General features: G+C 43.5%; 1 protein-coding gene across 2 annotated transcripts in view; it reads left to right on the top strand.

Annotated features, from left to right (window-relative positions):
• The window catches only part of F5 (coagulation factor V), a 69944-nt gene that overhangs the window by 6303 nt on the left and 40178 nt on the right, over positions 1–23463 (top strand). For both annotated transcript variants that reach the window (XM_032915613.1, XM_032915612.1), the window contains exons 3-8: positions 4448–4570; positions 13678–13890; positions 15781–15924; positions 19637–19858; positions 21979–22144; positions 23115–23292. In XM_032915613.1, coding sequence (XP_032771504.1) covers positions 4448–4570; positions 13678–13890; positions 15781–15924; positions 19637–19858; positions 21979–22144; positions 23115–23292 — 1046 coding nt within the window. The remainder of the gene's footprint in view (positions 1–4447; positions 4571–13677; positions 13891–15780; positions 15925–19636; positions 19859–21978; positions 22145–23114; positions 23293–23463) is intronic.

A 23463-nucleotide genomic window follows, 5' to 3' on the forward strand; every position in this document is an offset into this window, starting at 1 on the left:
GAGAAGTGGTGATAGGGCTTTGGGAAGTGAATGGCAGGTGAGGAAATAGAAGCAGACAGAAAGAATAATTCTTCCTGAACTGTGGGTCCGGCTAGGAAGAAGACAAGGATGTTCTGGAGATCCATGCGAGGTTCGAGGACATTTGGGAGCACCACAGGAATGTAATGTTTATTAATTCAGTAGAAAAGCTACCTGGGGGATAACAGATGGATCCAGAAACAGAAGAAGCAGGAAGTGCTAGCATTAAAAGCTGTTCCTGGTTCAACCTTAAATAGAAAGGCTACTGTCCTTGCTGGGAGACCCAGGGTGGGGCATTAAGGTCATACTCCAGTTCAGAGTTGAGTGTGTTCGATAGATTCATAAGAACTACGTAACTTGTAAGTAAATGGGAACATATTTACCAGGCGAAGAAGAGAAGGCAAGTATTCAAAGCTGAACGCTCTGTGGCTTTTGCCAGGTTCACCAAACACTGATGTCATTGCTAGGCAACCCGTTGTGCTGGATGCACAGCGACAGAAAGGGCCCTGGCCAAGCTGAAGACTTGAACTGATAGAGGGAGGCACCAGTAGTTTTTCAAGAGGGAGACCACTGTGACAGACGTCCTGTCAGATGTCTTTTGTAGTGACCTCAGGAGACTCTTGTTAGTCAGAAGTAGACTTCGAAGGTTTGTGTTTAAGCCCATTCACTTTAAATGTTAGCTTCCTGTCAGAGCCTGTGAGTAGCAGAATATATTTAATGTGGGGGGACTGGGGAATTGAAACATCTCCTTTTTATGCAGTCCCTTCTTAAACTCCCAAGGATGCAGTGCTGGTGAGAAAGGGAAGCCTGGAGAATCTCGCGGAAGTCTCCAGAACAGAATGCTAGTTCGCACTGCCTAGATCTAGCTTTGTGTTATTTTACCTTCGCTGTGTTTTCTTTTCCAAACACTTGGGGTGTGTTTCTAGCCGAGCTCAAACAAGTCATGATTCATCAGCCCTACAGTGTCAGGAGCCCAGACTTAGTTTACTAAATTGAGAACAGAGGAAGTTGTTTGGGGTACAGTCTGAAGGCGACATCTTAATGAGGTTTGTGGACACTTAGACAGTTGGGGAGACCAGATGCAGTTTCAGGAATCCAACTTGGGCTTCAGAGTTTTGAATCTCCACGTTTTTCTAGTGGAGGTTATGAAATTCTTGTCCCCACAGTGAGCTTGAACTGCTAACTGCGGCTGTCTTGTGGGATGTAACTCTTCGTTCGGCTGAGAGCAGGGGGTCTGATTAGCCCACCTACTGTGGTCTTTCCAATTCTCCACCTAAATGAGACTGGCTATTTTCTCTACAGTCTTCTCGAACCCTAAGGTGCATCACTCTTTCTCCTAACCTTCCTTCTCTCCCATCAAACCATCAGTAGAAAGGGCTTAGACTACATGGCTGGGATAAAAGGAAATATTCAACCTTGGGTCTGTTACATGCACTAAGGTATTTGAGTCACAGTTATGAAAACATCCTTTGGTTGGGCCTTAATTCTAAAGAAGCAGGAAGGGAGTTGAATAAATAGCCCCAACTGTCAAAGTGCCCATTGAAGTAAGAGGTCTTACTCGGTCAAATAACCTAGGAAAGTTTTTCTTGGCAGCTGGCATTTGTAGCCATGTGACAGCAACAAACAAATAACCATGCAAGAGAGGCAGGACAACCAAATACCGTGACAGTGCTGCCAGTAAGTACTGGACTGTGGGCAGCCTGGACAAGTTGTGCTTCCATGGTAAGCCAGATGAAAGGTAACACTCAGAAGACAGGGTCAGCCAATGAAGCAGATAACGTCAGAAGCCAAGAGAAGAACCCATCTGGACTATTTGAGGAAGGCAAGGGTCTTAACCTGCACTAAAGAATCAGGGAAATATTTTTCTTGGGAGCTCTAAGACCGGGATTCTAGTCTCAGTGATGCCAGGGAGCCACTGACTGATCTTGGGCAAGCCAATCCCCACACTCTATCCTTTTCTCCATACACATAGCCAAATTTTGTCAACCACCTCTAAATTGAGACATGAGGAAGGGGACTTCCACGATGCTGTCCAGAGTAAACGGAAAAACAAACAAAAAGCTCCTGGCATAGAAACAATATAAATTCCAAGATGGATGCTTCCACAAAAGGAACAGGACAAGAGTGGCCAGGAAGATAGGAGCAGAGAAGGCAGGGACAGGATGACAGTGGCTAGAGAGATAGCAATGGAGAAGGCAGGGACAGGATGACAGTGGCTAGAGAGATAGCAATGGAGAAGGCAGGGACAGGATAGCAGAAAGATAGGCAGAGAATGGAGAGACAGAGTAGAGTGATGGTAGCAGACCAGGGGAGGCAGGACCTCTGTCGAGGTGACAAATTACCACACATTTAGTGCTTTGGAGAAAGAATGTACCATCCAGATGGCCTGGCAAACATCTTTGGGAAGCAGAACAATGAGGTCACGAGTGCTACAAGGCCAGCTCAGGCTACATGACAAGCCCCTGCCTCAAAACGTGAGTTATTTTTCCTTCTGTTGGCAGTTAGAGTTCTGGATGTGGAGGATCAGAGTGGGGTTCACCAGGGTTAAATAGAGGTGTTGGCAGAACTCTGTCCCTTCTGGAAACCCCAGAGAAGTCACTTCCTAGCTTTTTCTTTAATTAGAGCCGCCTGTGTTCATTGACATGTTTCCCCCTTCTGCCATTTTCAGAGTTGGCCAAGCGGCATCTTCTAATGTCCTTCTCAAGCTTCTCCTGTGACCCTTTAGTGTGTACCTCTATGACTGCATAAGACTTACCTGTGATCCAGGAACATCTCAGACTCCCACAATTAACCTTTGATTTAACCATATGTATAGTTCCTCTTATCATGCAAGGCACTGTGACATGGGAGGGAGACCATTGCTCTGCCCACCACACACACCGAAAGAATCATCATATGGCATCTTACATCCTACAGCCTGTCACCATCTACCCAGCCCCCAGGCAGACCCTTGCTGGCACTGTAACACCTTGTCGGCCCCGCCCCTTAGTCCATAGCCAATACAGTGTAAAACTCAAAGGTTTCGTCCCCAGCATCTATGTCTGGCCTTTTCTTTGCTGAAGACTTCCACTGTGTCCTTCATCTCACCAATGTCTTTTTCAGAGCCTTCTGTCAGCTTCTACCCCAGTTTCTCCCCCAGGTCATTTTTAAGAAATAGACAGCACTTAAAGATCAACATCTGGGAGAGGGAGAAGAAGAGGGAGAGAGACTTAAATCGAAAGCAACAGAAAAATTAAAGAACCAAAAAAAAAAAACATTAAAAAGTCTGGGTCATGTTGTATCCTACAGAAAAAAACAAAAAAAAACAAAAACAAAAACAAAAACAAAAACAAAAACAAAAACTTAACATCCTTACTATTATCAGATGAAAACCCAAATTCCAAATGTTCTATCTGGCCCTGAGTGATTGGTTCCAAGACGATGATGCCTTTCAGTGCCTTGCTTTCTTACCTACTAAGTGCTTCAGTGGCCATCGACTTCTTTCTCAGTAGGCCAAGGTTTCTGGTGTCTCAGAGGCTTTGCACTTGCTGGTCTCACTTGCCCATCTCTGTGTTCCTCCGCCTTTGCGCCTCATAGAAAGCATCACTTCCTCAGGAAAGTGCTTGGCAGCCCTGATCTGCTCCCCATTCACAAGCCTGGAACAGACTTCTCTACACAGCGCTCGATGGCAGCAGTTCCCCCATCAGCTAGAGCTGCCTGTGTTCACTGTCCTCCATCGCCACTCGTCTGAGTGGCCTCTCCTTTGATGCTCTTCCAGTTCATAATTAAATACGTGTGTGATTGTTTGTTAGAATATTTCCCTTGGTATTTCTCAACTCATCTCATTCTCATCTGTGTCAACCACAGTAACTGACATATAAGACGTGAGTACTTAGCATCTGATGAATAGATGTATGTATGTATGTATGTATGTATGTATGGATGGATGGATGGATGGATGTGGATGTATGGATGGATGGGTAGATGGATGGATGGATGGATGGATGGATGGATGGATGGATTGATGTATGGATGGGTGGATGGGTGGATGGATGGACGGATGGATAAATGAATGCAAGGTGTGAGGTACTATGTAAAAAGGTGGCTTAAAACTCAGTACCTAGAGTCTGGTAGATTTAAGTTGAAATCATAGCTTTGCCTTTTGTTGTTTGTGTGGTTGAGAATCTGGGGCAAACTATCTCTCGACTCTTTGCAGTTGCTTTGGCTTGAGGCTAAGGATTTGCCTTTCAGTTCTTACATGGTAAGCCATAATGGAGGTGATGGGATAGCAAAGATGCAAAGGTCAGAAGGTCAAGTCAAGTCCAAGAGAAGCAGGCCAAGGTCCAGACCAGGAGGAGTGACGAAAATCATGTCGGGGCCTTTCTGTATGTTCTTCTATATGTCTTTCATGATCTTGAATATGAACAATTTCAAACGTATCCTTCCTTAGGACTTCTCGGACCAACTTTATATGCTGAAGTTGGCGACACCATCAAGGTTCACTTTAGAAACAAAGCGGACAAACCTCTAAGCATCCACCCTCAAGGAATTAGATACAGCAAATTTTCAGAAGGTAAGATGAACTTATTATCTCTCTGACAGGAGAAGAGGTAGATCACCTTAATATCATTGCTAAATATTAAGACCGGGATTGTTAGCCACACACTCTTAGAGAAAAGCCTTTCCCTGAAAATTGTAGTCATAAAAAGTAAACCTGCTTTTGGTTTCAGGGATGAGGACTAGTGGTTTTAGAATCATCTAAACACTGAGATTCTGTTAGGCTCCTGTTCCTGGTAAGGTGGGTGGGAAAATTGCCTCAATTCCGTAGGTTAATCTTAAAGTGGAGATAACAATACAATTCTCAGATGGTTTAAGGCAAAAACGAGTGGACGTTTCTACGGTAAGTACAAGCAAGACTCATCAGCAGGCAGATAAATGTAGGGCAAATGGAGTCCGCTTGAACTCCATGACTCCTTCCCTGCTCTATGCTTCCCTTCCCGGCTTCTGTGACTTCTAATAGCAAACGTAAGCAAACCCCATGGTAAGGAAGGCGAGCAAACATTCTTTTAAAGCCAGCTACTAAATAAATTAATGCATTCAGTTTTGCAGGCAATAAGATTCAGGCTATCTGGAAAGAGGAGGTTTCACTCGCAGAGTTACCTTCCTTATATTTGCTCCTGAACCTGTTCATGGAGCATTTTCTTGACTGTTAATTGGTTTGGGAGGTTCCGGCTCACGGTGTATGGTACTATCCCTGGGCAGTGAGTCTGGGCTGTATAAAGAAAGGCAGCAGAGTAAGCCAGGACAACGAATTCACGAGCAGACTTCTGGTCTCTGCTCTGGCTTCTGCCTTGAGCTCCTACGGTGACTTCCCTCCATAATGGACGGTAGCCTGTAATCTGGGCGACACTCCCTCTCCAAGTTGCTTTTGGTCGGCGTTTTATCACAGCAACAAAGAAATTGGGACACTTGGCAAGTTCCTGAATGAGATGGGGTGCCCAGGGGTCTCTTCTACGTTTCCCAGATTCATACAGAGACGAGCCCACTTATTGGGTTTCTTTAACTGGAGTCCAGCAATGCAGAGCAGGGAAGGAGAGCATGGCGAGCCGGTCCCTTTCAAACTCCCAGCGTGGGGGAGGAAGGGCTGTGGACTCTGCCCCTCAGCTCAGCTGTTTGCGGAGGAGGAAATGGACTTTGCAGCACCATTCATCCTCCTTCGATGTTTATTTGACCCTCCCTCACTCAGTCAGCAAGCATTGGTGAGACAAAATTACTGAAAATGCCCTGACACATCTATTCTAGCACATAGATCACAGCGCTGTATACGCACGCCTGTAGTCCTGTAAGATCAAAATAACATGGTAAATACAGATACATGGGGTGGGGGTGGAGGGGGAGTCCCTAGAAGACAAGACATAATCTTAGTACATAGTTCCCTTCATGTACAGAGACGTCTATTGTGTCATGCCCCTCTGGGTTAAAATACAGTATCTCCCCCCTCGTCTGTGTCTAGCCTTAATCCTCACCTATTGTCTACCTGTACAATTATTTTTGTGAGGATGAGTATGGTGAACCAGCTCTGTGAGAGCAATTCTTTCTTCCAGGAGCAAATGTTCACTAGGCAGACAGTGGGGGGCAGAGATAAGAGGCATAGGTTTGAGAATCCATTGTTGCAGGTAGGTTGAAAAGGGGACCCCCTACCTCCTTCCCCCAACCCCCACTCCCACCATCCTCCCACCCCCACCCCCGGTTTGACAATTCCTTTCTAATGGGATTGACAGTTCCAAACTTTGCATTGAGTCTGGAAAAACAGATCTGCACGTACAAGTGCTTACTCAACAAACTGAGGGAACGAGTTCAAATTTCCAGACCTCCCATAAGAAGCACCCATAATATTCATGCTTGGGCACGGGGATGGAGACAGAGACCTGTAGGCTTACTGGTCACCAACTGAGCTCCGTCTCAGCTGTCTCAAGGGACTAAGGGCAAGAATGATCAGGTCACCACTCACACGCACATGCATACACAGACACACAGACACACACACACACACACACACACCCCACTCACAGACATACACCATTTAAAACACCCAAATTTTCTATCACTAAAATAATTTTAATCAAAATGAAATTAATTTTAATTTCCAAAAAGTCTGTAAGTAGCACTCATTGCACTAAGGTTAAGGTCATGAAAGCTTTTTGTGGTCCAAAGACTTTCAAATTTTGAGTGATTATTTTGAGAAAGTATGTTTCACGATAAATCTTGATACTGTTATTGTTCTTTCTTCTCACTATCTTTCTGTCTGTCTCCCTCTCCTTCCCTCTCTCAGTGTCTCTCTCTGTCTGTGTCTCTCTGTGTCTGTGTGTGTGTGTGTGTGTGTGTGTGTGTGTGTGTGTGTATCTGTGTGTATCTGTGTGTGTGTCTGTGTATCTGTGTGTGTGTGCATGTGTGTGTATGTATCTGTGTGTGTGTGTATCTGTGTCTGTGTGTGTGTGTGTGTCTGTGTGTGTCTGTGTGTGTCTGTGTGTGTGTGTGTGTGCATGTGTGTGTGTGTATCTGTGTGTGTGTGTGTGTGTCTGTGTGTGTGTCTGTGTGTGTGTGTGTGCATGTGTGTGTGTGTATCTGTGTGTGTGTGTGTGTATCTGTGTCTGTGTGTGTGTCATGTGTGTGTGTATCTGTGTGTATCTCTGTGTGTGTGTGTGTCTATGTGTGTGTGTGTGTATCTGTGTGTGTGTCTGTGTGTGTGCATGTGTGTGTGTATCTGTGTGTATCTCTCTGTGTGTGCGTATCTGTGTGTATCTCTGTGTATGTGTGTGTCTATGTATCTGTGTGTGTATCTGTGTGTGTGTCTATGTGTGTACTGAGGATCAGACCCAGCATCTCAAAAACGCTAGGCGAGCGCTACGTCCCACTGAACTCCACTCCCAGACCCTTGACATTATTCTTTCATTTGATTTATATTCTTGTATTTATCTGTAAAGTTGCTTTGTATTGTTTTTAGAGTTATATAAAATGTACTAAATTATATTTAATGTTAAAATTCCATTACATTTAGCCACCTGCTATTAAGCTAGAGTCCTGAATTTTAAAAATCCAAGAGATTGTATTTTGCATCTAAGTGCTGCAAAATTCTGTATATGAAAAGTTATTCCTCTAGAGTTTTCATAACATTCTAATTCTTAACACAGTTTATTTTTTTTTGCCAAGTATGAAACAAATTGTAATGATTGGTATAAAAATTCTCATAAAGCACAAAAGCTGCATTTTCCATTTTAAAAAACTCTCTTATGTCTATGCAGTGGAGTCAAATTCATTATACAAAGCCGGTGTTAATTTGCCCATTGTCTAATTTATAGCTTCTAACTGAACGTTCTGATTCTCTGCATGCACAGAGCCATTCACTGTGTGTCATAAACAGGAGGAAAAATTCTTACAAAAAACAATAACAAGGGGAGAGTTAATAAACGAGCAGCCTTAAGGGTAAAAGAACTTTACAGAACTTCACTTTGCCCCAAAGCTTGCATGCACCATTTAATGTTTAAAAACACACTGGGGCCTTTTTGAAATTAATTCCTACATCACGATGGGTAAACTCGTTATAAAGTTGACTGTGGACTGCGCAGAAACTGAACAGAACTGAGTAAATACAAAATGAAGGAGAACTCTCGTGTAAGACGTTTACTCTGCCATAGGATGAACAAGGACTTGTGTGTCCCTATCACAACCTGTCCTGTCCATTTCTCTTCTTTTCAATTTAGAATTTTAACTTTATTTGGACTACAAAGTCAAAATAAGATTTATCAGAAAGCACACTTAAATGCTTCCTCTAAATAGCTGTTTCTATTGTCTTTTATACTGTATTGATTACAGCATGACAAATATAACACTTGTGGGTTTTTAAAAGATTTATTTAATTATTTACTTTATATATGTGAGTACACCATCGCTGTCTTCAGACACACCAGAAGAGGGCATCAGATCCCATTACAGATGGTTGTGAGCCACCATGTGGTTGCTGGGAATTGAACTCAGGACCTCTGGAAGAGTGGTCAGTGCTCTTAACCGCTGAGCCATCTCTCCAGCCCCAACACTCGTGTTTTATTCTAGAGGTAAACTAATGTGCGATAAAAAGAATAAAAACATTGATTAAATTCTCCTCTAATACTTTTAGTGGTGGCCCTGTGTGTACTCACAGGATACACTCCATGTACAAATCCATATTGTTCACCGTTTATTTCCTGGTGCCCGTGTTTCACCTTTTAAACAATTAAAATTAGCACTCAAGTATACAAAATACTATCTTACGTCAAAATGAGAAACGAAGCTTTTCTTTCGGACATCCATTTGGGTTGCCATTAGCAACCCTTTCAGTACCTGCCTGGGTGTCACAGAATCCTGTTTTGTACCGGTTCTAAAACCCAGTGGGGGTTGAGCTTGAGTGTGAGCCACTAAACTTTCACAAATAAACTCGATGACACTAGGAAAGTCAGGCGAGCACCTAGAAGGCAGTTCTTAGTAGGCTTTTCTTCAGGACAGGCAGCATAGCATGTTCTGATTATGGCCTCTGCATTGAAGGGCCGTGGGTCAAAGCCATCACAACCGCAGCACCATCGTGTGCTTTCCCTGGTCCCCTTTGCCTCTGTACCTGGCACAGAGCCCGGGATGCTCGGGGTGGTGATGAGAGCCATGGCAATCAGTGTTGGGCTAAACTGAAGGACTGATGACATGAGAAAAGGACACTGTCTCGCCCTCCCTCTGCTCAGAAATGTATTCGTTTTGTCAGTGAGTATAAGCAGTTATCTTGTCTTATTACCAATTTCCCTCCCCTTAAAATAGATACATTCCTGACATAGAGTCCATGTTTGTGTTTTATAAATTTCATATGCTGAAAACCTGATCTTTGATGAGACCAGATGAGGGAATGGGGCCTTTGGGAGGGACTCGAGTCATGGAGCCCCAACCTTCATGACGGGTTTTGGACCCTTAGAAATGGAACTTCCGGTGGAGCTCCTTTAGCCTCTGTGTGCCTCCTGAGAACAAGACGAAATGAGATCCCTCTGTACAAGGAGGGCCTCATGAGAGCACCATCATGCTGAACCCATGGCTAGCCTTAAGATACATCAAGAATGGCTGTGCTTAGATGCCACCCAGGCTGTGGGACTGTTAGAGCAACCTAGGACCAACCCGATCTAGTGTTTCTCAGATGTGTTAGGACACAGGAGTACTAAGATGTTTTTCATCTAAATATAGGGTCAGTTCTGTAATGCTCACATTCGAGAAGTGAGTGGAAGGATTCTTCTTCTTCTCTCTCTCTCTCTCTCTCTCTCTCTGTGTGTGTGTGTGTGTGAGAGAGAGAGAGAGAGAGAGAGAGAGAGAGCCCCATATCCCATAAAAAAAATGTATCTCTAGAAAAGGAATTATTTTAATTTAAGATAAAGGGCTTTAAAAGACTATTAAGGGCCCTTTCCAAGTTCGCATGATATAACCCAAAAGTTTTAATTCTGATGTCAAGGTTTGTGAGCCTTCTCCCTCAACCTAGCAGGAAAAGGTATCATGATTCATATAATCTAACAAATATTTAATCATAAATTGTGATAGGAATTGGCCCAATGTGTAAAAATGGTTATTATGCAAGTGTGAGGACATGAGTTTGGATCCCCAGCAGGGGATGTGGCTGTGGAGGCCCTCCTGTAATCCTGGGGCTTAGGAGGTTTAGAAGATAGAGACCATTGAGGAAGATACCTGATGTCAACATCAGTCTCTACATGCACATGGACACCCGTGCAATCATACACATATGCCTATGTATTGCATATACAAATATATGAAAACAATCATATAATTTTAAAAAGACTATCATCTCCATGTAACGTAGAAGTCAGAGAAGGAGTGAGCTGTACTTAATCAGACATCTAAAAGATAAGCAGACATTTTATCAGGCAACCTCTTACCCCACAAAGTAGGCCAATTTCTGCTTTTGGAGGGCCTAAAAAGACAGAAGGAAGATGCTACTTCCTACTATCGGAATCCTCTGTGGGTTGCAGCAGCTAAAACAGTGGAAGCTTCAGTTCAGCAAACACCATGTCTTAACCCATGAGGCTGTGGAGGAAGAGTCACTTAGTAAAGGCCAGCATCCATGCCTCATGTAGGGCAAACCGCTCAAGGAACCAAATGCCTACCAGTTGTTGCACAAAGCCGGAACTGGGAGGGTGACCCACCTTATCAGTCCTGTTTGTGTTTGCTTCAGAGCCTTCAGAGATAAAGCTCCCCATTTGTCCTCTGAGATTCTTCCTCAGAGACTTCTCTACTGCAAATGTTATGGTAGTAACCCAACCACCTCCTGATTAGAAATGGGCAGAAACCCAAGGCTAGACCCTACTTATTCATGGACCCTGAATAACTACTATTATTCTGCCAAAGGAACACAGCAATAGATGACTCCCCATGACCTTCTGCTACGACATAGACCAGCCTCGCTCATCCAGCATCAGAGAGGCTCCTTCTTACAGTAGATGGGAACTAGTGCAGAGACTCACAATACACGACGTGCAGAGAGTGAGAATGCACAGTTCAGAGAAGACAGATTCCCAGCACTGAGATGGGGAAATGGACACAAGGTCTCACCCTTCATCGGGAAGCTATTTGTGATTGGTACCTGCTAGGGAAGAGAAATTTAATTTTCTCCAATAGAGTGACACTGGGTATATGAATTCCACTCTAAGGCGTGCCCCATGCCCAGGAGTAGTGAGTTCATGCAACATGGGCTCCATGTTTTGGGGTGAGTATTTTTGTTGTTGTTCTGGGGGGGGGAGAGAGAGACAGAGACAGAGACAGAGACAGAGACAGAGAGAAAGAGTATGTTCTTTGGTTTTGATTATTTTTGTCTTGTTGACTTTTCTTTTTATTAGTCAGGGTTTTTTGTTTGTTTGTTTTGATTTTCATTTTCCTGGTTATTTTTTCAGAGGGAGAGGCAGGGGGAGGGAGAGGGAAAGGGAGAAGGAGAGGGATAATAAAGTTGAATGGGTAGGGAAGTAGATAGGATATGGGAGGAGTTGAAGGAGAAGAAAGAATATGTTTAAAACAGTATGAAAAATTTAATGAAAAGAGAAGGAATTGACAAAGCTGAGAAGTAGAAACAGGAAGAAAACTGCATCAGAGCATAGCATGACCACATGATCAAAAACTAATGATAGAGCAAAACTATTCAACGTAGTCAGAAAAAGAGATCCCATACACGGGGAGGAGCAGAATTAATAAACATTAGCAGACCTCTCACTCTGGAGTTAGTGTAAGTCACATGACAGTGAGGGACATCCTTAAAATGTTGTGCTAGGATATACATGAGTTATAGGACGTGAGGAAATCAAGCTGGTACTGACCCGGAAGCTCCTTCCATACTGGTTAGACTTCATAGTACTGGGAGATTCTATGCATGCTACTGGGGAAAGAACATAATCACCAATCTTACCCAGTTATGAACTCTGGGAGCTTCGATAATAGCCTGTGAGGTATTGTCTTAACTGGTGATTGATGTGAGAAGGCCCAGCCCATTGTGGGTGGTGTCATCCCTGGACTGGTAGTCATGGTTGCTATAAGAAAGTAGCCTGAGCAAGCCAAGGAGAGCAAACCAGTAAGCAGCACCCCTTTTTTCTGCATAAAACCCTGCCTTCAGGTTCCTGCCTTGTTTGAGTTCCTGCTCCAAGTTCCTCAGCAAGTGGCTTAGGGTGTTTCACAGCACTAGGAGCTACCAAACATAAACCAAAAATAATGTATTATATTATTTATATGACATTATATAAAAAACAAAGTTTTAGTACAAGAAAGCAGATAAATAATTTCTTGGGCCTGGGTAGAAGAGGGTATTGATTACAGGTAACATAAGGATACTTTGAGCGAAGGAGCCATTCTCTACACTCACTGACTAGTTATAATGACTCTACGCATTGGTTAAAACTCACCAAGTATTATACTTAAATTTGATGAACCTTATCATATATCAATCAAATGCAATGAAAAGTGGGAGGCAGAAGAGGACAGGGATAGAGAAAGAAGAAAGAAAGGAAGGAAAGAAAGAAAGAAAGAAAGAAAGAAAGAAAGAGAGAGAGAAAGGAAGGGAGGAAGGGAGGAAGGGAGGAAGGAAGGGAGAAAGCAGACTAGAAAGACCTAGTATTTCTCTTTTCAAAAGTGCAATCCCTTCAGGAAAAAATAGTTCCCACTGGCCCTTTGCCCATAATGTGAAACACTTCAGGATTGTTTCCCTATACTCTGATGGTCTCACCTTGTGCTAAACGAAGGCAACTTCATCCCAAAGAGGAACCTTGGCACCAACTGATGATAGAGAAAGCTTCACCTGTCGAGTGAAGAGTGCCTCTGGCAAAGAGGAAGCCGGTCCCTGTCGATTGCCTAGGACCCTGACCTCTCCCCTTCCTGCTCTTGCTTGCTCCATCGTTACCGCCTCTCAACCCTCCAGACACCTTTTAATCTAGGTTCTTCTTCCAAAACGGAAGACTGGTTTCTACGTCGCCCCTCTACTCCTGGAGGGAGTGCCTGGTGTGCATAGGTTGTCAATGGGTCTTTACACAATGAAGCGAGGCATCTTCACCCTGGGACAGACGGGCTTCATGTGCCCAAGGAGTAGGCTGCATACAGGAGCTGGATGTGGGGACCGCAGGGGTGGGGCATTGCCCGAAAGGTCCAGTGGTAAGGACTAAAAACAAAAGCAAAAAAACAGGACTGAGGATGACTGCCTCGGGAAAGAAGACATAGTTTTTTCAGAGCCAAACAAAACAACATGCAAACAGCACACACATCTGATGCTAACAGTAAACTAGCATGACGTGTGGAGAACTCTGAAGAAAACATACTGATTCTCGTATTATGAGGTGGTCTATTGATGAAATGCATGTGAGTCTCTGATTACATATAAACAGTTTTTCTGATACCCTGGAAACTAACTTGGTCAGCCTTAACTAATGTTTGCTAATAACATTTACTCCTCAGGGCACTGTGGAGTGTAAATATGGGATAGAGGTTGTTGTGTGCAGTGTGTATGACTCCTCTGAGTGTAAAAGTTGCTGCAAAAGGCAGGTGATCTGCACAGAGCTAGCGCATCTTGCTTTCCCCACACTGGAGAGTGGTGGAAAACTCTGGATGTCTTTGTGGCGGTCACTTCTCCAGGGGCTTCTTACCTGGACCACACGTCCCCGGCTGAGAAGAAGGACGATGCCGTGGCTGCTGGAGAGGAATACACCTATGAATGGTTCATCGGTGAGGACAGCGGGCCCACACCTGATGACCCACCATGCCTCACCCACATCTACTACTCCTATGAAAACCTGACCCAGGATTTCAACTCAGGCCTGATTGGGCCTCTGCTCATCTGCAGGGAAGGTAAAACCAATACCAGCAGAACCAATTACAGCAAAGCCGCTGGGCTGGTTGGGAGATTATATTGGGCTGAAGCTTGTGGGAACCTCGATACCTCCCTGTAGGTGATGCAGCAGGGAGTGGAGATCAGATCATGGCTTAGAGAAAGTGGCACTTGGTACTGGCTTCCCCCTATTTCTTCTAAAACCTCCCTTCATCTCAGTCAATGGCAACTTGCTTCAAGTCTGTTCTTGACATCCTGCCTGCATACTTGTATGACCAGTAATGTTTACCTCAAAGCCAGGCCTATTCATTTCGAAGCGTACAACACCCTAGTAACTGAGAGAGTTCCTGGAAATGACAGTGGCCGGCACAACCGACATAGCTGGAGTCTGGGTTGGTGGTTTGGTTTATAAGCATAGGTAACTCCAGCTTTCTCTTCTGCGGTTATTTGGTTGAAGGTGGGTTGGTTGGTTGGTGTTGGTTGTTTTAGTAGAAAGGGCCTTGAACTCATAGTGATATTTCGCCCCTGGCTTCCCTAGTTAGTGGAGGATCACAGGTGTGAGTCACCATCCCCAGCTCAGCTTGGCTTCTTAATACCGAGTTGAACAGTTTAGGTGTGGCCCACAGATTTTGTGAGCATTGACTTTTGTCATCCTATGCAGATCTGTGTCTGGGAGACTAGGGATTTGAGGTCTTTGAAGAATGAATGGACTGCAGTCTAATGCTCTAGACAAGTTTACTTCAGTTTCAGTGTACGTTTTTACATGAATGAAGCAAAGCAGTGATCTACGGAAGGACGTTTGAGTGCAGGAAAACATGTAAATTCATGCTGTAAGCCCATACTAAATATTGACAGAGCGGCCCTTTTCCAGAACTTTCTCAGGACAGACCAATGTAAGCACAGTTGCCTGGCACACACTATAGATTGTCTCTGAGAATGGATACAAGCAAAGCAGAAGGCCATAGGCAGACTTGGAGCACACTGACCAGATCGGGTTCTATAGCTGTGTTCTGAAATCCAACAAGAAAAACATGCTTTATGAATCGAATGTAAGTGTTTGTCACCGGAAACATAAAATCATGTCCAAGGATAATCCAGGGAACAAAACACACCTGAAGTAAAAGGCCCTCTGCCTTTTCACCCCCTGGAGACTCTCACACAGTTCCCCAAGACATTGTTCACCATGGCTCATCCTTCTGATGGTGCCCCAACAGTCAGGAATCCCATTAGCTGTGCTTCTAAGAAACACATTTGACATTCTCCTTTCTTCCTCCTCTTACTCTAAGAGACCTCAACCCATCGTTCATTAAAACAACCAAAGAGCCACAACTAACTGTACCATGGAGATAATGTCATTTAATGTCATTTATACCTGTACACAGATCAGGTACCCAGCCCTCCCATTCATCATGCAAATATATATTTAAATTTCCTGACATTTAAAAGATATGTGATTGCATTGAAAAGACTGTTAATCTTATAAAAGGCATTTTCATTTTATCACTATTTTTGCTCATATAAATATGGATTCTTGATAGAACCATTTCTCTAGTTTCATGTCCCAGCTTGAGGAAGCTTCATTCAACACTGGGTATGTGTTCTGGTCTAGAAGGCTGGAAGAAATGGGGTTTTTCCATTGGTGATGATGTTAGTTTTTGATTTTTTGAGGTAAACTTTTAATAGTCCAGAATGGATTTGAACTCCCTATGTAGACCAGCTATCCTCTAACTCATGATCCTCCTGACTCAGCTTCCTGGGTACTGGGGTTATAAGAATAAGATCTGGCTGGGAATGTATGATTCAAATTTATACCAACATTATTTGTTTCTAACCTCAAATTCAGGTGTATGGGAATGCTAAAAGTGCTCTTCGATCTGTAACTGGATAGAAGCCTGTCTCTTCTTTCTCAGGCACCCTGACGGAGGATGGGACTCAGAAGATGTTTGACAAGCAACACGTGCTTCTGTTTGCTGTATTTGATGAAAGCAAGAGCTGGAGCCAGTCACCAGCCCTCATGTACACAGTCAACGGCTTTGTGAATAGGACAATGCCAGGTAATACAGGGGCCATGCACCACTCAGCAGTGGCAGTGACCCACTTGTCCTACATTGGTCCCGTTCTTTCTCTAAGGTAGAGGCTACCATGTTCACTGGTTCCCAGTGCCTAGTGGTGAATTATCACAATCTTGTGCAATGATTCAGTGATTTTCATGATGTTATCATCATTTCTGTCTTATCCAGGAAGTACAACAGATAAGTCAGGAGGTAATAAGGAGCCTTATTTGATGCAGCCTTGTTAGGTACAGTATTCGGAGCATATCAATATCTACAGAGTTGCTCTCTAACAGTATGCTGCATCGTACAAATGTATTATTAGCAGTTCAAAAGTCTATTGATGAACATCCAATGGCATGTGGAAGGTCTTCTCATAGAATTTTATTAGAAAGTAAAAATCATACCTGCTGTTAAGTGTGTGTGTGTGTGTGTGTGTGTGTGTGTATGAATGACTTCCACTGTACCAGTCAATTTTATGTTGCTATAACAAAATATTGAATGCTGCCTATTATATAAAGAAAAAGATATTTTAAAAGAATTCAGTTTCAGAAGCAGAAAGACCTAGACTGGCAGCTCATCAGCTCAGCCTTCCATGAGGGACCACTTGTCTGTATCACAGTAGGGGAATGAAGCAAAAAGGGAAACGGCTACATGTAGAAAAGGCTAAGAACGGGGTTGGGGATTTAGCTCAGTGGTAGAGCGCTTGCCTAGGAAGCGCAAGGCCCTGGGTTTGGTCCCCAGCTCCGAAAAAAGAACCAAAAAAAAAAAAAAAGGCTAAGAACAGGGCTGGGGCTTGCATTATAATAACTTTTGATAACTTGCTCTTGTGAGAATTAACCAAGATCCCATGAGAACTAACTATATTAATCCCTTCCAGTGACCTAACCACCTTCCACTAGGCTCTATGGTTCTAGGTTCTGCCACCTGAAATTCATCACACAGAGCCTTTGAGGAGACATTGTAACCATAGCAAACACCTATACCACTTCTTCTCTGTCTTTCTACTAGAACTGACTTAGAATGAAGCCTCCAGTCCTAATAGAAAGACAGAGAAAAGTGGTATGGGAGATTGCTATGGTTACAGTTTATCTCCTTTCTTTAATGGGTGCAATTTTTAATGTCTTTTTAATTGGATTTTTAAAATTTATTTACATTTCAAATGTTATCCTCTTTCCCGGCTTCCCACCCATAAACCCCCATCCCATCCTCCCCTTCTTTTTTGAGGGTGTTCACCCACCCATCCGCCCACCCCTTACTGCCTCCCTGCCCTGACATTCCCCTACACTGGGGGCCCAGCCTTGGCAGGACCAAGGGCTTCTCCTCCCATTGGTGCCCAACAAGGCCATCCTTTACTACACATACAGTTGGAGTCATGGGGTCTCTCCATGTGTAGTCTTTGGATGGTGGTTTAGTCCCTGAGAGCTCTGGTTGGTTGGTATTGTTGTTCTTATGGGGTTGCTAACCCTTTCAGCTCCTTCAATCTTTTCTCTAACTCCTTCAATGGGGACCAGGTTCTCAGTTCAATGGTTGGCTGTGAGAGTCATACTTTGGCAGAACCTCTCAGGAGAAAGCTATATCAGTCTCCTGTCAGCATGCACCTCTTGGCATCCCCAATAGTGACTGAGTTTGGTAGCTGTATGTATGTGGGCTGGATCCCCAGGTGGGGCAGGCTCTGAATGGCCATTCGTTTAGTCTCTGCTCCATATCTCCTCCTATGAATATTTTTGTTTCCCCTTCTAAGAAGGACTGAAGCATCTGCACTTTGGTCGTCCTTCTTCTTTAGCTTCATGTGGTCTGTGGATTGTATCTTGGGTAATTCTAGCTTTGGGGCAAATATCCACTTAACAGTATATCCCTAAAGGAGGAAAGCCTAGATTTACTCTTTTTTTGTTCTCCTGGTGATTGGGAAACTGTTTATTTCTCTATGGGAGATTCTAATCTTGACTTCTATTCCAGATTAACATTTCAAATTTCAAATTTACAATCACCAGATACAATATAAAGAGCTAAGAATTGGTTCCTTAATATGTAAGTGTATATTTTTTGTGTGTATAAACACAGATACAGATATATCCCATAATATATGTATAGATATATACCATAATTAATAGATGGTATTTATTTATGTTCAGTTTAGGAAAAAATGACAATATTTCTCTATTAAAAGTTCCTCGGGCTGGTGAGATAGTGTACCAGGTGCGAGTGCTTTTCTCCATGTCCGATGATCCGAGTTGGATCTCTAAGATCCTCATGGTGGAAAGAGAAAACCAACTTTCACAGGTTGTCCTCTGACCTACACACACGAATCATGGCATTTGTGCCCATGCCCATACACAAAATAAATAAATAATTGTAAACAAAAGCAAAAATTCTAAACTTCGTCATGTATCAATATCAAATGGCTTCTCTTACAGAAAAACCATCATTGTCAAGAGTCGGGGTCTAATATTGCTCTAAATTTTTATTGTTTTTCATTTGGCGCCATCTTCTGATGGGCTCATGCAGCTCTGAGTATTGGTTGGGTTTCAAAACTAGGCTCATGCAAACATGAGACTGCACTAACCGACCTTGGAAGATCTGAATCCATAGCTCATTCCCTTCCCTGCCTCTGGGTGGTCCTGACCAACCAGGAGTCTCAATATGCTGTTCCCAGAAATGGAATCAACAATCCCTCTGTCTGTATCCTGACACGGACGATAATCCATGTAAATACATAAAAGCTGAACTAGTGGACTGTGTGTGCAAAGAATAGAAACAACTTGATTGGGAAATAAAGATTATAAATTTGTACTTGAAAAGAAAGAGTACCTTCAAATAAGTGCAAAAGAGCAAGAGAAGGGGGAAAATTATTAGTAGATATAATACTTAATGCCGGTAAGGCCCCCAGTCTTCTAGAGTAACATGCACTGAGTAGGCATGACAATACCGTGTGGGCTGTTTCTGAATGGGATAAATGCACCCACAGGTATGCATACCTTCTTGTTACCTCCCAGCTTCCTGTTTGCAAGGCTTTCAGAAAGGACAAGTGCCTCCAAGAATAAGAAACTAAATCCCATACCATCCTCTCTTATCCAGTGAATATAGATCTGCATAGGATCCAAGACTGGACTCTCTCCCAGAGCAAATAAGCTTTTTCTCAATCACTGTGGCAACCAAGAAAGCAAAACTGGGCTTTCTACTTGGTTTTCTTCCTCAGTTGTTAGTGATCTGTGCACAAAAGGCTCGCAGTGTCTCAGTCTTAGTGAGGACACCAGTAGCAACCAAGTAATGCATGGTTACTAACATAATTTAAAAGAGGGTAAAGACGCAATAGAAATTTCTTCAGCAATCTTCACACTTTCTTCTACTTTGACAGAGCTTGACCTCTATTTGCAGAAGAGGATTAGATCCTGACACTCAGGCCTGTTGGAGGTACTGGGGACTTCTTCCAAGTAAGGCCAGATGGATGTGAATAGTCACTCCATTTTGTCCAAGATTTTATCACTTCGTACACTGGGAGCCCTGTGTCCTGGCAGACCTCTCGATCCTGCACAAACCAGGACGGTTCATCACATACTTAGCTGCCCCATAGCCGTTGTCCCTTAGCTGTCCCTGCAGCTCTGAAGGAATGGCCCCCATTCTAACCTCTACTCCCGCTTTGTGCTGCTACTTGGTACGTGAGTGGTGATTCCCTGCTTCTCATCTCTGTGTTTGGGTGTTGTCTCTCCCTCAGATGTAACAGTCTGTGCCTACGATCATGTCAGCTGGCATCTGATTGGGATGAGCTCGGGACCAGAATTGTTTTCTATTCACTTCAACGGCCAAGTCCTAGAGCAGAACCAACATAAAGTGTCCACCGTCACTCTGGTCAGTGCGACGTCTACAACTGCCAACATGACTATGAGTCCAGAAGGAAAATGGATTGTTTCTTCTCTCATCCCAAAGCATTATCAAGGCAAGAAACCTGTCTTATTGGGGCTAAAATTAATTGGGGAAGGGGGTGGTTCTACTCCACCTTGGATCATTTAATTCCCAGGTAGAAGACACAAAGCCTTTATAGTTATAATAAGCCTTAATAGCACTAGAGCTGGGCTGATGTCAACGCTCTAAGCTATTTTGTCTACTTCCCTGTCAATAACTCTGAGATTTGACTTGCCATGTTCTGCCCGGACCGCTCTCACTCCAACTGGCCAGCCCACGTGGTCATGTTCTCATATTTCATCTATCCCATGGCGTCTTCTCCTCCCTCTTCATCCCCCTGCTCTCCTCCTCGTGCTCTCTGCCCCAGACTCCAAGCCTGGCAACCAAATTCCTGCCGACCTCTCTTCTGCCCAGCTGCAGACTGTGGGCATCTTTATCCGACCAATAGCTTTAAATACTGTGCAAGGTTACATAGCATCCCGTGGTGAGGATCTCCTTGTCCCTTGGGCAACCAGAGCTGGTATGTAGCATTACAACACACAGCCCAAACCTCGACACTTCCCGACAGTGTGGAGTGAGCACCATTGCTTCCCAGGTTACTAACCTGTTCCTTCTCTTTAACCTTTTAGGCAACCCCACCTAGACACATGCATCCTGGTTCCTAAGACACCATTAGACGTTTTGCTCTTAGACTTAAAACCCACTAACTGGGGTTGAAGGATTGCAGGATTGAAAAGACCTTTTAATATAAAGCAAAAGCTTAAGAGGTCTCCACTTCCACAAAGGAGGAAGAAAATTAATGTTTATGTGAATGCGTTTTTGGATTTTTTTTTATATGTAGGCAAAGGAAAGGACCTAGAAACTAGGACAGGTGAAGGGAAATAACCACACATTTATAGAGGTACAGAGCTACCAAGACTGACCAGACCAAAGATGATAATGTACTCTGGTGCAATGAGGTGGACACCATATTCCAGCACAGAAAAGAACCCAATCAGTGTGTGTTGAATGGACCGCAAATGACATGTGGTCTGTTTTGTTGACATAGAGTCTTACGCTATAATGCAAGCGTTCCTAAAACTTACCATAAGTTCTTAGCTGCCTTTGAAATCATGGCAACTCTCCAGTCTCAGCCTCCCCAATGTGGGAATTAAAGTCATTAGCCATCACACTAGCTAGAAATGACTCCAGAGAACATCAGTGAATTCTGGGGGGTGGGGATGAAGTACCCAGCAGTAGTCATGTGGAACCATAGATATGAAACATCTGTCATATTACACATTTTTGCTTTTAGACTATTGAGAGGAACATTCATGTTGCTAGAGAAGCAAATCTGTTACCATAGGAAACCATTTATCACAACCAGGTATGTAGGCTCTTGAGAAATGAATAAACACTGTGTGAGAACATTTCTTTTTCATTCTGAGCAATCGAAACGACAATGAAGTCATGACCGCAAGTAAACTATCACTCTTGTGTAGATAATAATAGAAATAAAACTAAGTATGATGAAATGATGACCCAGATAAGCTATTGCTCTCATGTAGTTACTAATAGAAATAAAACTAAAATTAAGGTCAATTGTTATTATGAATTATTATTTAACAATCGCACTAAGTATACCCTTTGATGGTCTTCATTTAACAAAGGAATGAGTAACAGGAAAAAGAATTAAAGTGATTTCTTGTTTTATATGTATTTATTTTGTAGGGGGAAGGGAGGGGAGGGAGAGGAAGGGGAAGGGAGAGGAGGGAGAGGAGAGGGGAGGGGAGGGGAGGGGAGGGGAGAGGAGAGGAGAGGAGAGGAGAGGAGAGAGAGGAGAGAGAGGAGAGGAGAGGAGAGCTGTGCTAAGGATCAAACTGAAAGCCATCTATACGCTGAGTCCACTTCACCACAGAGCAATACCCCAGCCCTCTGCCCAGGGTTTCAAGCTTGTTCCTGCTGCATAAGAAACACAGAGAGCCTCATCAACCTTTCCCTCTGACCCTCTCCTCTCCTCCTCTCTCCTCTTGCTTCCTTCCAAGAACAGCTGAAGACGGTCTGAGCATTGTTCTTGCTGCTGTCATTTGTTTCTGTGAATTGATTTTTTAACACACATTCGGATGAATAATTGTTTCTCTGGAATTCTACTACTGTCTTTGTATTCTAATCCAGCTGGGATGCAGGCTTATATTGACATTAAAAACTGCCCAAAGAAAACCAGGAGCTCCAAGACGCTCACCCGAGAGCAGCGGCGGCACATGAAGAGGTGGGAGTACTTCATCGCCGCAGAGGAAGTCATTTGGAACTACGCACCTGTGATACCCGCAAACATGGACAAGTGAGCTGGGGTTCAGACCACCACGAAAAGGTCAAAAACATGGCCCATGGGGTCCTCAGTGTGTGGGTCTGAATTATGATGTCATGGGCGGCCTGCTCTCAAGGGATGTGTGCATCGGTTTCCAACCAGGCATTCTTATCCACTAAGTCCCATGGGAATGTGGCCTGATGATAGTAACGGGAACAATGGCAGTAGAATGCTAGCTACTGTTAACCCTTGTAGTAGGTGTTTGCTAAGGCTGTCGCATCAGTTCTACAAGCTAGGTGCTATTCTTGTGTTCTTGTATCTAAGGGAAGGTGCCAGAAAATCGCAAGCTCTAGTAGTTCTCCATATGCCATTCCTAGTAAGGAAAATGAGAGTGAACTTTTCCCTGGAATGCTATTCTGTACCTGTCAGATGGGCAGGTTTATATCCCACCATCTGCTGTTGAGGCTGTAGAGAGCGAAACCTATCACACATCCTGGAGACCCAGTGTGCTGCTAAAGCCATTCTCTGGGATAGCTTGACAAAATGTGCAAGAATGGTAAGCCCCAGGCACCGTGCTCTTGGAATTGAATGATATAAAAGTATTCTTGTCCACAGCTCAGGAGACTGTCTGAAAAAGGTGCTCGCTGGTGCCATGTTGCTAGGGATAAAAGATTAGAGTTAACTCCGAAGGTCCTTCAGTTGGAAGAGTATCTATCGAGTTATAGCATATCCATGCAATGGAATACTATTAATCCCATAAAATAAATAAATAAGTAAATGAGGGTACAGAGTGCTCTGTCCCAGTAGCTGCTTCTCATCAGTTATGTATTGCTTGTCCAATAGCAGAGGGGATGACTTACGATGGCTACACAGAGGGCATCGGGATGCAGAGTACACTGAGTCTTCTCAGAAGTAGCATTTTAGCTGACCCCAAAGCAGCATTTGCGTGCCCAAGGGTTTTGCTGCTTAAAGTATTCTAACTTTTGTTTCCTTTCACTTTAAGACTATACAAGTCTCTGCATTTGGATAACTTCTCAAACCAAATTGGAAAACATTACAAGAAAGTCATTTACAGGGAATATAAAGATGAGACCTTCACCAAACGCATTGAGAATCAAAGTAGCAGACAAAGCGGGATTTTGGGCCCTATTATTAAAGCCCAGGTCAGGGACACACTCAAGGTAAGTAACAGAAACATGGCAGAGGGAAGAATTAAACAGGGAAAGACAGATCAAGGGACTGGCAGTTTTAATATATTTAAGTGTAGTCATATTATTTTAAAGTCAAACATAGCTTTCAGTTTTATTTAGTATTTGTATCCTACTTAATAATGCAAAGGATGTGGGATAGAT

Source organism: Rattus rattus, chromosome 10 (assembly GCF_011064425.1).
Source record: "Rattus rattus isolate New Zealand chromosome 10, Rrattus_CSIRO_v1, whole genome shotgun sequence".
NCBI lineage: Eukaryota > Metazoa > Chordata > Mammalia > Rodentia > Muridae > Rattus > Rattus rattus.